General features: G+C 33.4%; 1 protein-coding gene across 2 annotated transcripts in view; it reads right to left on the reverse strand.

The window, feature by feature from the left end:
• The window catches only part of DPP10 (dipeptidyl peptidase like 10), a 556919-nt gene that overhangs the window by 29916 nt on the left and 510183 nt on the right, over positions 1-16820 (reverse strand). For both annotated transcript variants that reach the window (XM_010973252.3, XM_074363531.1), the window contains exons 16-19: positions 15176-15297; positions 13772-13819; positions 8089-8187; positions 7912-7981 (exon numbers count right to left, since the gene is read on the reverse strand). In XM_010973252.3, coding sequence (XP_010971554.2) covers positions 7912-7981; positions 8089-8187; positions 13772-13819; positions 15176-15297 — 339 coding nt within the window. The remainder of the gene's footprint in view (positions 1-7911; positions 7982-8088; positions 8188-13771; positions 13820-15175; positions 15298-16820) is intronic.

The raw sequence follows: 16820 nt of genomic DNA on the forward strand, positions 1-16820 counted from the left end.
CAGGAATACATGTGGGGTCTTGCAAGAGAAAGGCTGCACTCCTGGAATAGCTTCTCACCATCACTGACATCCCTCAGTTCTTCTTTACTTTGCCTCTGTGCTACACAGCTTTATATGATTCATTAGGTAATGTTTTTATATATAAGGCAGAAGAGAAGAACATAGGACAGAGCCCTGGATAACCTAATGTCACTGATGCCTCCTTTATCTTGGCTTTGTTGGATCACCAAAGGAGAAAACGTCATATTTGGTATAACCTTTCAAAGACATGTCAAATTAGTAACATAGTTCATATTCTCTTATCATAGATTTCAGAAAAAAATAAATCATTAAAACAGAAAAATGAATGACTTATATATAGTTATACCCTTACATTTATGACTTAATATGTGACCATCCAAACCTAAAAGAAACAGTAAATTAGGAAGTATTTCCTATGAAAAGCACTCAGATGCGTATCTTGAAATATAGAATATGCTTGTATGTTTTAAAAAGGGAATCAATTGATATCAATCATATGAAACTATATCATTTCACTCATGTCATTCATATGAAACCAATATCTGAGACCTGTATTTCGAAAGAAAAAGAGCTAAAACAGTATGACTATGTTAGTCATAGAAATGATTTTATATATTTTTATACTATATGTACATAAATTTATCAAGTTAAAAGAATAGCCAAAGAGAATGTTGTAACTTATACATTAGATACACATTTTTTGTACATGTAGAATTTTTTCCCTGTGGCACTTTCTCAACGCGTCAACTTTGAGTGTGTAAAGTTTTAAATAGAACGAAGAAATTAATGCTGACGTTTAAGATGCGTTATCTATAGATTGTGAAAGAACAAGGTCTAATTTGTTCAAGGATAATATAAAAAGCCGTGATCACCTTCTCCCTTTCCATTACCAAGATTAAATGCCACTGTCTTTTCTCTTCTTAATCATTTCTTGTGTATTATAGTGTGAGTACATTTTCCAACCACTTAAATGAGGAACATGAACAAAAATGAGAAAAATCAGAAACTTAAATTTAAACTTTGACCCTCCTTACATGGCAAAGCAGTAATAATTACTCTTTGAGACAAGTTCTAGCTCTCGTCCATATACATTTAGTAAATGTGTTAACTTTTGTAAAAAAAAAAAAAAAAAAACCGAGAGTGAAATGGGTATGTATTTGAGTATGTATGTAATTCTGTTAATCTGATTTGCTCAAAAGTCTATGGATCCACAAAATAAATGAAGACGGTAAAGGCTCCCCATAAAGTGAACCCTTCAATTAGAATTTGCAATTTTATGGAATAGTCTGGGCTATTTGATCTTTCATATGGAATATCTAGCAACTTACTCATGCTTTTTATAATCTTTATTTTATACCAGAGCATGAATATGGTACAGGTGGAAAATGTTACATTCTAGAGATTATCATAACTGTTAAGTGGAAAGAACAAAAGGTCATACCAATTTGGTTTTGTAGGAGCATTTGATTCTGATTGATTCTGGGCAGCATTTTTGATAATCTTCCAATACTAATTATCATGCAATGAGCTAAGTAAGGAGAGAATTGTGTAATAGAAAGAGCAGAGCTTTTTGATCTGGAAAATAAATTTTAAAAACCTTGAGTTCAAACTCGAATTTTGCCCTGCTCATGATCTTGGAGGTGATAACACATGCCATATTTTAGTCATAGTTTCCTTGTACTTTCTGAAATGAAGACAATAATATTTATCTCGCTTGATTTCTGTTAAGATTAAAGATGGTGTCTACACATCCTTAGCATGATGCCCCTTATATAATAAATACTCAGTAAATGGCAGCTATTGTTAAATCCTATTATTTTAAGCAGATAAGCTCCATAATCAAATGCAAAAGAGAAACACAAAAAGACAGCATGAAATCAATCATTATTTAGCTTTATCCAGAAAGATTGTAAGAGAAATGAGAAACTCATCTCACAGTTTTCTGAGAGGGAAACTAAACTGCAGAGAAACTGACTCATCCAAAAAGCTGACTTTAACACATTATAAACTCTCAAATCATTTATTTCTCTGTCTTTCTCTGCTTTGATTTAATTCATTCCTGATGAGTAACTCAGAGTTGATTAATTTCTTTGTTTATTCATTAATGTGTTCCTTTATTCATTTATTCATTCACACATTCATTCATTCATTCATTCTATCAATATTTTATGAACATAAACAATGCCTCAAGCACTATATTGAGGCAAAACAATACAAAAAGAATTGTTATCAACAATGAGTTTACAGTTTCATTGAAGAGACGGCAAAGAAATAATGTAATCTGGTGTGGGTAACATGTCATAACAGGTGTGCATTGAATTATGTAAAAATACATCTTGAAGAATTAATAGAACTTTTCCAGTTGGAAAAGAAAGCCAAGGTACTGGAAGACTGTGTAAAACAACACAGAGGAATGAGGAGAAGCTGGTATTTCCCAGAATAAGACAGTTTTTTAAAACATCTAGAGCACTGAATCTCTCTTTTGGGGGTGGGTGGAGTCAGATGAAGCTGGAGGAATAAGTGGAAAACAGAGGAAGCCTTTTGCCTGCTGTGCTAGGGCACGTAAACGTTTAATCAGTCAGAGAATAATAATGAAAAGGTTCTAGCCAGCAAAGCCGCATTTTCAGATACAGACCTCACAAAGTTCCCTCCAGCAGCAGAGTGGGAAAGAAGCTAAACGAGAGAAGACACAGCAATGAACTACCGAAAACGAAGTGCAGGTAGAGAGCAGGGTGGCCCACTAGAAGAGACGCGTCCAGATGTGCTGTCTACCTGTGCGGGTTTTGAAGAAGAGTGTGGGCTCTTGGACAACCCCACTGGTTCAAAGGTCAAGGCAAGACACCATGGTCCCAAAAGCATAATGCTATTGAACATTTCCAATAATATATATAACGTTTATTATATCATAGTAATTGATTATATATATATATATATCAATTAATTAGAGCCTGCTTTTTAACAGAATAACTATGCAGAAAAGAGCTGACAAACAGCTCACTTCCAGCAAGAAGACAAACTTGTAGGACTCTGATATGCAAAACATCGATTAAGTAATTAAAATATCTAGATAAAAATGCATAATGCTCTTTAGTTAAAATGGTTCAGTGGGAAACTGTAATAGTAACCAAGTTCACGTGGTTTCTGGATATCACTCAACACATGTTTGTGGAGTGACTGCAAAAACTAATTGCTGTGATGAATATACAAATAAATAAGGCAGTGTTTAATATATGGAATGCATAAAATAAAGATTTTAACATTTCTGTTTTCTTAAAATACTGAAATATTTTGTAAGCCATTAGATAAACTTATTTCTGTAAATACTTCTAGACTGGATTTTCCTTCAGTAGCACTGGTGTGAAATCTAGTGAGTCAGAAATTCACTAGTATACAAAAACATCCTCAGAAAATCAGTGTAAAGTTGGAAAAGTAACAATGTGATCCATATAGTTCAAGATATATGGAGAGCCTTTGGACAGAAGGCTGTGGCTGTGGGGGAGGCATAGATCTGAGACTGCTACAGGGCATAGATGGACTGATGAGAAGGGTTAAAGAAAGCTCAGGAAGCTAAGACAATGGGTGACCATGAATACATTAGGATTTCAAGGAAGATGAATTCAGGAAGACGGACAAAGTCATAAGGGAATGATGGAGAATGCTGCATTCTGGAAATTAGTATAATCCATTGAACAGTCACTGCCTCCGTGAGTTAGACCTTTATCAAGTGTGGCTTGGATAAGTTGAACACGAAAGAGTAAAAAGCAGAAAATGGGAAGATGTGATGATTCCTTGGTATTAATGAAACTCCTCAGCTCGATATGCTTGCCTTTGTGGACACAGCAAACAGGGAAAAAAAATTTTTATCTATAATAACAGTACATCTGTCTGGATTGCTTCCTACCAGGGTCCAGGCCTTTAGATTCATATTTATTTATTTATCAAATAAACATCTATAGCTGTAGGCTGTCTCACGTGATCTTCAGTCTTGCACCGTCAAAAGAATCACAGATTGGTAAGTTTTCATAAGGTCCCTCTGTGTGTGCTAGGCATGGAGGAGATGATATGCTTATAAATCTAAAAGATGACCACAGATTTCAAGATGCTTGTGATCTTTTTATCTCCTCACAGCCATTAGCACAGCTTCTTGCCCATAAAAGCAACGTGGTAAATGTGCATTGTACTAAATTACACGTACAGGAACAGAAAATAAGAAAAACACAAGAAACAGTAATTCAAGGTGATAAATGCTGAAGTGGGTATGGATGGGTATAGCTCATATACTGTACACTAGACGGATACAGAATTGGTATAAACATGAATGTAGACGGCTGGGCTCTTAAGTGTTTCCTATAACGTTAGAGAGAGCCTGGAGAAGACAGTTACGCATCTGGAAGGACAATAGGAGTAGGAAAGGAAAAGGGCGTCGTGATCCCATAGAGGCCGCTGTACATCACGGATACTGAGAAGCATTTGTAGTGGCGACACTTCTTAGATTTTCAATTACAGTAAAATACTCTGTTGCCGTTGCTTCACTTGTACTTTCAGTATCATGACATTAGGTTAGAGTTTCAAAAAACTTGGCCACAGAGAGGTCCTCAAAGGACCATGCCTTTTGAGGTTCCATAATGAAGATTCAGCAGATAGAGGATTCCCAAATTGCCAGAGGCTACTTTCCTCAAGGCTAGTCCTCCTTCAGCTACTCAGACTTGCTGCAGTCTGTCTCCAGCTCACGCATTCATTAGAGAATTTCCTGGATGTAAACCCATCTCTACAGATGAAGAAATGATTCACAGTCTGTTAGGTACTAGATGCTCTGCACAGAATAGCAATAAAGTAGTGACACCAAAAATCACCAAAGCATCTCTTAGCATTGTTTAAATAATAGTTTATTTATTATTCTTCACTGTCAAATTGCCCATTTAGAGAAAAATCCAGTTATTTTCTTTTTTAGAGTGGAGAGTCCACTTATCACTGACCACAGGGTTTAATCTTAAGAAAAAAAAATGCCCTTAAGTTATAACCAATCTAAAACAAAAAACATTTAAAGAAAACTTTATACTTAAGCCTTTCTGATCTGATATAGGTTTCCAAGCATAAATATTTTAGGAATGGTCATGCAGCTGAAAGCAATAGATCATTTTATAGATATAAAATCATAAAAGAAAAAATCCTCAGTTTGGCTTTGTAAATCATATTTTGTTAAGCTTCTGAGATTTTACTTCTGAAAACCAGAGTTTGGATAAAGTAAATTAATATTTTGTATAATCAGCATATAAAAACAAATGAAAACTAATGTTATTAATAATCACTTTCATTCTTCCTTTCATCAACAAAAAAAGTAGCAAAGTAAATTCTATGGGCCTAATTACATTATTTTATCTGCTTTAGTAATGTCTCAAATAATTTTGTGGATGCTAAAATATGTTATTAAATATTTATATTGATATTTTTAAAAATTGAAACTAGTACTACTAGTAAATAACTATGATTATGCTTACAATTTATTAAACACTAAGTGCAAATGTTTATGCTCTTCCAGACACTATGATGACATGTTTATATAAATTATTCCATGTGATTGTCTTCTATTTATTTATAAGGAAGCTGAAGCTTAGAAAAATTAAGCAGTGTACTGGTAAATCTTTGAGCTGAGACTTGAACCCAGGCCTATCTGACTCTTAAGCCAGGATGTTCACTTTGTTACCCTGCCTCTAAAAAAGACCTGACTATTCCTTTCTTTAAGAGAATTGAGTCTTGTGCTAGTTCTTAGATTCCTCTTCTGATCTAAAAATCACCCAGATCAGAGCACAAATAATGGCAGAATGAGCCAGCTGGCTTCTTTAACTCAAGGCTACAGAGAGAATTTGAACTCTTGTCTACTTTTTCCTCCGAAGAGTGACACACTCTGCATGGCCACGCGAGTGGGAAGAACTGTCCGCACATCCACGTGCATGTGAGTCCGGCTTCAAGGAAGGATGCCTGATAAGGTTCCTTTCCCTCAGAAGCCTTATTTTTCAGTGAAATGAAAAGAACAATTCCTTTCCCCCAAAGGAGACGTGACAGAGACGGAAGGTGTGTTTGAGGATTTTTTCCCATTGTTTTCTCATTTTAATGCCTTGAATATTTCCCCAACAAATCACATATATAGTTCAAATAAGATTTGAAGACAACTAATTGAAAGAGAAAAGACGAGAGAAGGAGTTAAGATGAGAAAAGACCGAAGAAGAACTTCCCCAGGAAAACGCCTAAACCTTTCAAGGCCTTCCAGGCAGCAGGACAAAGGAGAAGGGTCTGGGCATGAGAAACTAATTGAGTTCAAGGCATCAGAGCTGGGAAAAAACACTGGAGTAAGGAAAAATACTAAGTATTGTATTTTCTGTACTAATTGGCTTATTAGATGAAGTGACAAACTGCTTCCTTTTTATTAAAATATCTAAGTCAATGCAATCCATATAAAAAGAATGAATAATCATCACAATAATCATTAGAATCATATGCACCAGGCACTTAAAATATTTCCTTTAATCTAAAAAGCAGCCTTAAAACATAGGCTGTATTGTAATGTTCATTTTATATTTGGAAAAACTGAGCCTTATAAGAGGTTAAGTCACTTGTTCAAGGACACACGGCTGGTAAATGACGTAACTGGAATTTGAAGCCAGGAAGCTTGATTCCACAGACTGAATACTTGTCCACATTCAGTCGTTGTTATAACAAGTAATGTTATTTTCATTTCTACTCTTCCTACTAAGCCTCTGAACAACTGTAGATCATTTTAAGCACTGTCATAGCACTATGTTGGCTGAGTTCTTAAAAAGGAAAATAAATAACTTTCAGAAATATAATTTTACATCAATATCAAGTTAGTTATCTATCTACTCCAACCAACAGATGTTAGAGACCTCTGTGCCCAGAACTATATAGTCACAGAAAGTATGAATGGATTCATTTCCAAAGCCAATTCCAAGTTGGAAAAACCTAAGAGTCAAGTTTTTCGGGGGATGGGAGCTGCTTCCTGCTGGTCATGTATCCAGGAAGGAAAACTGATTAAGAGTGATATAAATATAGCCAGTGGTTTCAGCAGTGGAAATAAGTGTTTCCTCAATGTTGCATCAAACGCTGATCACAAGCATAGGGCTTACACGCGAAAACATGGATGCACCTTGAAATCATTATGCTAAGTGAAATAACCAGTCGCAGAAGGGCAAATACCGCGTGATCCCGCTTACATGAGGCATCTAAAATAGTCAGGCTCACAGAAGCAGAGAGCAGAATGCTCGTTGCCAGAGGCTGGAGGTGGGGGGAAGGGGGAAGTTGCTATTCATTGGGTATAAAGTTTCAGTCATGCAAGATGAGTACGTTCTAGAGATCTGCTGCCCAACACTGTGCCGATACTTAAAACTATGTTGTATACTTAACACTATGTTGTATACTTAACATTTTGTTTAGAGGGTAGATCTCATGTTAAGTGTTCTTAATACAATTTTAAAAATTGCATTTATAAATCTAGTGTAACTTTATATGACAAATACATACCAAAGAAATAAAATTATAGACCAACAATATCATTTATTAAAAAAAAAAAGGGGGGGAGCATAGAGCTTGAGTAATTTCTAAGCAGACATCCAGAAGCCAGCTATATGTGTCATTATTCCCCATAGTAACATTGAGTTCGGTTTGGGATGCAACAAGCACAGTTACACACCCCTCCATATAATTTACTGGTGGTGTCCTTGAGGAGTTCATGCAAATGACAGCTGTCCCGGTTAACTACACACATAGGATTTCTTTTCTTCTGTTGTTTTTTAATCAGGATGCTGTCATGTAAGGCATAAGAAAAATTATAAAATCTTTAGATTCCTTTATTTCAAAAACAAATAAAATACTTACATTATTAACAGAAGAGCATACTGGTTTCGGTCCGTAAAATCTTTGGGAAAGGACAACTGTAAAGGAAGTTCTTTTAAAGAAAGAGCAAAATATTAAAGATGGAGAGTCATTTACATGTGAAACCATAAGGTGCAGAGAAAGTTGTTTTTGAATAACACAGCATGCACAAAACTTTACCATAGTCGTCAATATGAAGCATTTTAATTTCTGACTTTACTATCTTCTTCTTCAGGATAGCTTCCTTCAGCATAGAGTTGTTTTCCAATATAAAATATTCTATAAATCCAAAAAGGGTAGTGCAAATTACTGCTCTGTGTTGATCAAGAATCAGTGCAACACAACAAATCATTATCCAGCGTTACCATTTGGCAGGCACTGTTCTAGGCACGGATTAATCTCTCCTAATCTCTCCCCTGGACTACTGCAACAGGTTTTAAACTCAGATTCCTTATTCCAGTGAAATTGTCTCCAGTTGCCATTATACTTGGAATTAGCATATACATTTTCAAAATGTAAATCTGATTGTGTTATTATTCTGCTTAAGAATATACTAAAAATAATACAGAATTATCTAGCACCCAATGATATAAAATTTGTAATGCCTGAATTCTAATACAAAATTACCAGGCAGGCAAAAATATCAGGAAAACATCACCCATGATGAGTACAAATTGTATTCAAAAGAAATAACCCAGAAATGACACTGATGCATATAGTGGATAGACAGTGACATTAAAACAGAGATTTTAATTACATTCCATGTGTTCATTAATATTAAAAAAAAAGAAAGATACTAAAAAAAAAATAAAAGACTTAAAATTCTAAAAATAAAAATTGCAAAATTTGAGATACATAAAAACTGTAAGATCTAAGAGGGAAAAATACTCAGTGGGGTTAATAGCATATTAGAAACTACAGAAGAAAAGATTAATGAATTTGACAATATAGCAATGGACAATACAAAAAGAAAACGAAATGCCAAAAAAAAAAAAAAAAAAGAATTGACAAAGCATGAAGGAAGAGAAGCATTAGTAACTTGCTGGAATTTTGACTGATATGTTAAATTTATAGATTTATCAGGGATATTTTATATACCCAAAATAGTGAGCTTTCTAATCCATTCTGAATCTGAGATACCCTTATTCTCTTCTTTAATTGTTCCTCATCACACTATAGTTCAGAAAATAATTCCAGGCAGAAGGCCAGGACAATGACATTAATGTCATGTGTTTCCCTTCTTTCAGGGATCACAGAGCTATCCTGACTATTACCCCTTGCTTGAAAACTGTTGTTTCATGTATTCTATCCACTTTTTTTTAATTTAAATTTTATTTTCTCTTTCATTCCTTTTTTCCTTTTTGCTAAAAGGCCATACTTCCAGTTACTCCATGGCCAGAAAAAGAATTTTTTTTAATTGTCAATAATTTATCATCGATGCTTTATTGTTAAATCCAAACTCTTTAGAATGAAACATAAGACTTTTATGATCTGGCTCCAACCTGCCCTATAGTCTGTATCTTTTGCTTTTATCTTAAATGTCTCATTCCAGCCACACTGAACATATTTTCTTGCCTCATGTTTGTACGTTCACATTCCATCTTCCTGAAATGCCTCTTCACTGACTCCCTCCTTTTTTGAACTATGTCTACTGTACCAGATAAATTATTGTGATATATTATAACCATTTAATTTTCTATTTCTTGCTTTGGACTGTGAATTCTATGTGTGATTTCAGGCACATTAAACCACTTCTCTTGTAAATAAGTGTCATCCTCTATAATACAAATTTGGGAAATTAAATGTTCTCAGAGATTTCGTCTATCCTCCAAATGTAAGAAATTTCAGATTATTTAAATAATACTATATTTTCAAAAAAAGCTATCCCAAACATTCAATTATAAAATTTAAAATGTAAATACTTCAACTTTGTATGCATTCATTAAGTATTAAGCATTTATAATGTAAGGTCTGTCATTAAAATGCACTTAATGCACGTATTTGTGGATAAAGCATTCTTTTTGTATTTAGCAGAAACCAAAATCACTTGATATTTGCTAAATGCAAAGGGTTAGCAAATTTTTAGAAGCTAAAGCCTGTTAAATTTTTAACTTTATACCTCTAACTAGAGATTATGTTGTTGGGTGAAGATTTCTATGATCAATAGTTTATTGTATGAAAATGACTAATTTAAAATGAATGAGTAAATGAATAGATACAGCTAGAGGTACCAGTATAACTGTCATACACAAATTATTAATTTCTCATGGTGTCTGTTTATTATCAAAAATGAATGGGAAACAATAAATTATGTCAGTATAGGTAGTTGAGAAATTTTTACTTCTAAATCAAAGGCCATTTATTTGCTCATGGAAAAAAAAATCTATCCATGGTCATAGGAATATAAAATTCTAATTAAGAAAAAGAAATACAGAAATTAATAAAGCTATTTTTCAAAAGCAGACAGCATTTTTTCATGATACATTCAGAAAATATGGTTCATATACAGTTCTTTGTGAAACAATATGAAGAGAAGGCAGTATTAAGGTATGACTTTAATTCTTTAATTGTGGGATTGAAAAGAAAAAGAGGCTAAAATGAGAAAAGAAAATTGAGAGAAAGAAAGAAACGGAGAGAGAAAGTAGAAAAGAAGTATAAGGAGGGATGAGAAGAAAGAGATGTAATGGAGACAAAGGAAGAAAGATAAGAGACTAAAAAATGAATTAAAGTAAATGAAAGAAAACAATCATATATGCAAAAATGAGGAAAAAGAAAAAGGATGAATATATAAAAAGAGGAAAAGGAATGATAGTAATATGAGCCAAAGGACCTTTGAAATGCCAAGTACAGTTTTACATGTTTATACCTTCCTCAAGTCACTGAATATTTAAATAAATGGTTTCTTTTTTAATTATAAAGGTAATATATGTTCATTGTCGAATATCAGGAAAATACTCAAGAAAAAAAAATCACCTTAAAGGCTGCCAGGCTTTATGCAAGACTTTTAACCTTTCAAATATTGTTTTCTGGAAATTTAAATGCATCTTCAAATAGTTTTATTTAAGTGGGATAAATATTTGGACTACTTAATCACTTAGAAATATGGCTTAAACATTTTTGAAGAATTGGCTTTTGTAAACATTTAAAAACGTTTAATTCTAGTGGGGAACTGGTGGTAAATTTATTAGAACAATTTGATGAAATTTTAATAAAGGACTATTTACAAGTACAGGACAATGGGCAGGGGGACCATAGTGACAGGACCATAACCCAGGGCTTGTGACAGTGGCTAAGCCTGCAGCTCCAGGGGAGAGAGCAGTTCCATGGAAGTGACTGGGTGAAAGGTACACAATGACCTTCAGCCAAGAGTCATAGCAACCTGGGGTGACTCTAAAGGCATTCGGCTGGACAAATACTCCAGAATCACTTTTCTCCCTCTCTTCACAGGATTCACTTTAGCTCAATCCAATTGGAAGCCAAATGGCAACAGAGCTTATCATCAATACAAACTCATTCTGGAGTAGAGACCATGAGAAAGGGAAAAACAGTCCAGACTGGTTCTGGGAAAACAAATGGAATATAGTCAAGGCACAAACTGATATTCCATTAAAGTTTATTTACAAATCCCCCTTTTCATTATTTATATTATGTTTTTTCACTACCATTAGTAGCATGGGTTATAATTTTCTCTATTTAGAATTACTTCTTCAGTATAAACCATTAAGAGAAAAAAATATTGGGTAAATAGATATAAAAGATTTAATGCTTATGACTGAGTTATTTTTTCCAAAAGATTTGCTGTGATTTATATTTCTACCAGCAAGTTATGAGAGCCTCATTATATCCTCATTAGCAATGTAAATTTTTGATGTTGTTAATTTATTAGGAAAAATTACTTGGCAGTGTTTTACTTTGCATTTCTTTGATAACTAGTGGGTTTAAAGGTTTCCCATGTTTGTTAAATATTTTCATTTTCTTTTTTCAGTATACTTTCCATGCTGTATTCTACTTCATGTGGCCTCAAAATGAGTTATGATTGACTCATTAGTTTAACAAAGATTAACCTGAAGATCCATTAACTCAAAGATTTACTTGCAACCAAATGTAAATTTTATTTCAACAAGTAATTGTCTTTTGTAAAGAAAATTAAGCACTTGACCACTGTTCATAGTTCCTTTTTGTTGTTCTTGACTCTGAGACTGTAAGAAAATCTCATACAAATGGAAAATCAGAAAGATTTCCCATAGACAAAAATGTTTCAAGATTTACAGCAGATATTGTTAGAAAACAATATACCTTGTAACAGTAGAATAAAATTAGTTAAAATCAGCCTGGGAATTTTTTTTAAAGTTATCATTTTGGCAGAATAAGCAATGAAACACAAATAGTTGCTGGTTATTGAGTGCATCCTATGTTGTGACTATATCTCATCCTCAGAAAATTCATCTGCTAATTTTCTTACAAGGAAATTAAATCTACAACATATTAACTTGTCTCAGACCCCACAAACAGTATGCAATGAACTAATTTTATACATTAATTTTTCTATCTGTGAAATCTAACCTTCTGTTTTATCAAATATACTGTCTTTATTATCATTATTGTTGCTGTTAATGTTAATATTCAACATACTTAATTTGCTTACCATAACCTCTTTAGGATTTATACTGGTAAGTAGGAGCTAAAAGATGTGCAAATCTGTTTCCAACCACACAGAACCCCATAACAAATTTAGAAATTTTATCTTTTTCTAGAATAGGCAGGAAGTCTCCATATGGTGGTTATTTGGAGTATAAGAGGTCTTTCTCTGTCCTCTGTAAAGACATTTGTCATCCAAAATTACACTTTAATGCCTACATCTCCTTTAAGTCAAAGCATTTAGCTAAAACTCCTCCTTAAACCTAAGTATGTGATGAGACAGACAAAACACGATAGAATGAGATGTCATCATATGGTAGTGATAACAAACCCTATGCTGCAGTCAGACTGTTTTTCGATTCCTGCCTCTGTCACCTTTTATGTTAAAGTGACCCTAGCCAAGTATTTTAACCTCTTTGTAACTCAGTTTCCTCATCTGTAAAAGAGGATAATAAAATTAACTATATCAGGAGGTGTTCTGAGGGTTACAAGCCTATGGTAAATTGTTAGAGCATCAGAGTATTGATTAAATAATTTTTTCAAATTGAAAGAAGAAAAAGAAAATTGGAGGAAAGGAAGGAAAAAGGAGGCAGGAAGTAATCTGGCCATTCACTTTTAAGATCAGCTCAACCATGTTTTTACTTACACACTCTAAGTTCTTAAAAACACTGACCATATCTTACTAGCAGTGAACACGCAGCCACTGTCATTTTGCTTGATAAACTAAGCCCTCACTCAATAGACTATGTACTGTTGAACAAATATATAACAGAATAAATGAATATATGAAACCAGAAATACTTGGGAAACTGAAACAAATAGGATAGAAAATATACAAAATAATATATTTTTCATAACTTTCCCAAAAGTAAATGTGTTGCACTGAAGGAATAATCTGTATGAGGCTCAGGAAAGAATAAACTAGCACACTAAGGGGCCCGCAGGCTGAATTGAAACCTTAATGAGCCTTATCAATTACTTCTCATTCAATACAGATTCAGTAGACACCCTACTGTAAGCATGTAAGATCCAACTCCAGTTACCACTTGCTTACACTTTCTCTCACACACAGAGGATTAAGTTGATGGTCCCTACACAGCTTTCCCCATGCTGGAGACTCCTTTCAAGAAGGTTCTATAGAAAACAACACTTAGAATAAAATAATACACTACCAACGACCAATGCCAACCATGGCTGTTCTGCCTTGTTGTGTTCGTGTACTTACTTGTTGGGTTTTCCGTGCTGTGTAGACTGACCACTGGAACTCCTGGACCTGGATTTTAGAAATGTATGTATAAATATTTTAAAGGCATCTAAGTAACAATTACTGGAAGGTTACATGACAGAGTTCTTTTTTTTTTTCCCAAATGTAAGCACTTCATAGTTAAAACATAATGAAACAGAAACCAGACTGAGTTAACTTGTTACTATAGATACATTATTCAGAAAAGTAAATCCTTTTTCAACTATTTGCAATATTATTTTTAAGATCCTCCCTTCTCCAAAATGCCCCATACATCTATACTTCTATGGTTTTAGCCAATCTTATGTATCTTATTCTCTTTTTCTCTAGTCTTTTATAGACTAGTTGCTGATGTTCAGAAAGTTGATTCACAACTCTGTGACCTCTCATCTGCTCATCCAAGATTAAATTCTGTTTACCACTCAACCAAGAAAGAAAGGGTGCATGCATATTATTATTAGAAATATTTCATCCACAAGATTAAAAAAATTGGAGCTAATATATATTCATCTAAAAAGTATATGAACTGAAATTGTCAATTATTTCTAATATACTGGTTAATTCAGGTGTAACCATAAGATACTATCTCGAAACTTCACTTCTCTAAGAAACTCTATCTAGGGGTCTAATGCCTTTTCTCTGATGTCATAAAACAAGTACTTCTTTTCTGATTACTTTATTTAGATGCCAAGAGAAAAAAGTAACTAAAAAGAGCAAGTGTTGGTCTATACCTCATGGTATCTTAAAAGTGAACAGCTTAAGGTACCAGCTGAAGCAGTAGCACTCAATCCATCACATTATAATTGGGCACATCTCCCATTTCATCTCTGGGAAATACGGTGTCCTATTAAAAGGACACTGATTCCTACCAGAATAACCTAGACATGCCATACCATTATGTAAGACTACAGCACACTATTACCAGGTAGAAGAAGTAACTGGGGTGAATATAATTTCTCAAAATTGAAGAGGGTTAGACCCAGGGAATTCAATTTCTGTAGATCTAAATTTCTCAACAATCAAGTCATTATTTTAATAAGACTAATACTTTTCCTAGAGACTAAGTAAAATAGTTTATTATTCTAGCATGGCTTTGCCGATACAAATATGTTTATTCACTTTTGTGAAAGGTCCAGTGTCAAACCACAATTATTGCTATGTGCTGCACATGTGTACATATTGACTTACTCCCAATTTCTTTCTTTCAAATAAAGTAACAGATACAATCTGTATCTCAATAAATCCTTAATTTATAACTTTTAAACAAAAACTTACAAACTAAGAATATCAAATCATACAGCTGGAGAATGATAGTTACTAATGATAGTAATAGGTACTGATCAAATAAAATGTATAAAATAAGTTTTATCAGAAATCATCTATTACCTTTACAGAGTAACAAGAAATGCTGATTCATGGGACTAAAACTGGCACCAAAATATGTACATTGTTCTTTCATAAAATTACATGAAATGCACTGACGGTTCAATAATCCTTCAGTAGAAGCACTGGGGGAAGAAAAAAAGAAACATTACTGTTCCAGGTACTTGAATGTGTAGTATCAATATTTAAATATTGAACAAAGAAGCTACAGCCGTACTTATATTGAGGTTCTTTGTAAATTATGACTTACCATAAAAATGCAAAGTCAATTTCCATTACTAATGTTAAGACATACGTATTTTTCTTCTCTGTAATAAAATTAAAATTATGTACACCTACATGTATGTAATATATATGTATTTATATATGCTTATAAAGAAACTGACTTCCACAGGACTCAATATAACTTCTTATTTGTATTTTCTTTATAGCTATTTCTTTGTAAAGTCTTCAAAGAAATTACCCACAGAGACAAGCATAAAGTCAACTGCAATAGTAGTTGAAAGAACTAATAAATGTTTTCACATGTCACACACACACACAAAAGCTTATGATTTCCTGAATTCAACATTAGAATTTGGTATTAGTAGCAGATTTTTCCCACTAAATACTTGCACTAAATTTTCATAATTTTTGGTAAAGAAAAGCTATTTTTGTATGATAATGTATATAACGTTAATGATCATACGTACTTTGAGACATCAGGGAGGTCAGGAAAGAGAAAAGCACTCATCCCTTTATTTTACAAATAATGGTGCTGATGGTCAGAAGGGTTGAGGTATTTACCCAAAGTTAAATTTCACATGTAGAAGACTCATTTGTTTTATAAACAGAGATGAACTGTAAATTATCTGTGCTGATAGATGAAAATACTGTAGACGACACATTTTTTAAAAGTTGACTAGACAAGATATTCTCAGTTCCCTTTGGCAATAAAACATGAGTCTGGTGATGCATCTGTAATGAATCATAGTCATGCTGACTTTGATGTGCAGTGTGCTGCAGGCGTGGGAATGGAAGCCGCGGTGTTGATGCAGAGCAATGGAGGATCATTGTCAAGTATAGTTCGCAGGGTCACAGCTTCACATTTGAAACATTTTGAGCTCATAATAATCCAGAATTTTCTTTTGTTAGTCAAGGTATTTAACAGACACTAGGAACTTAAACACATTAGCTAGTTTCACCCTTATGATAAATCATACCCATTTTTTCTCTTTAAAATTGTGGTGTGTGCATATGTAAATTAATTAATTAATTAATTAATTAATTAATTAATTAATTAATATATAAAATAGTGTTTACCACTTTAAGCATTTTTCAAGTATATAGTTCAATGTCATTACATGCACAGTGTTGCACAACCGTCACCACAGAGAGACTATGAATGCGTGCCAGTCGCACAGAGCTACTTACTGAGTGACATGCCTAGAATTTAAAACCTTTTCTCTCTCTATTCTTTCATATAATTTTTCAGATCCAAGCTGCCTAAACATTTAGGTTGGTATTTTCTCATGATTTAGATTATGAAATCACTAAAATAAAGAAACACAAATTTTGAGACAAAACTGTAACAGAATATGGTAGCAGTTCTGATTGTGCTGAAGTATCTAATCCCATAAATTAAATCAATCAACTATTATTTTTATGG

The sequence above is a fragment of the Camelus bactrianus genome, chromosome 5 (assembly GCF_048773025.1).
Source record: "Camelus bactrianus isolate YW-2024 breed Bactrian camel chromosome 5, ASM4877302v1, whole genome shotgun sequence".
Lineage (NCBI taxonomy): Eukaryota > Metazoa > Chordata > Mammalia > Artiodactyla > Camelidae > Camelus > Camelus bactrianus.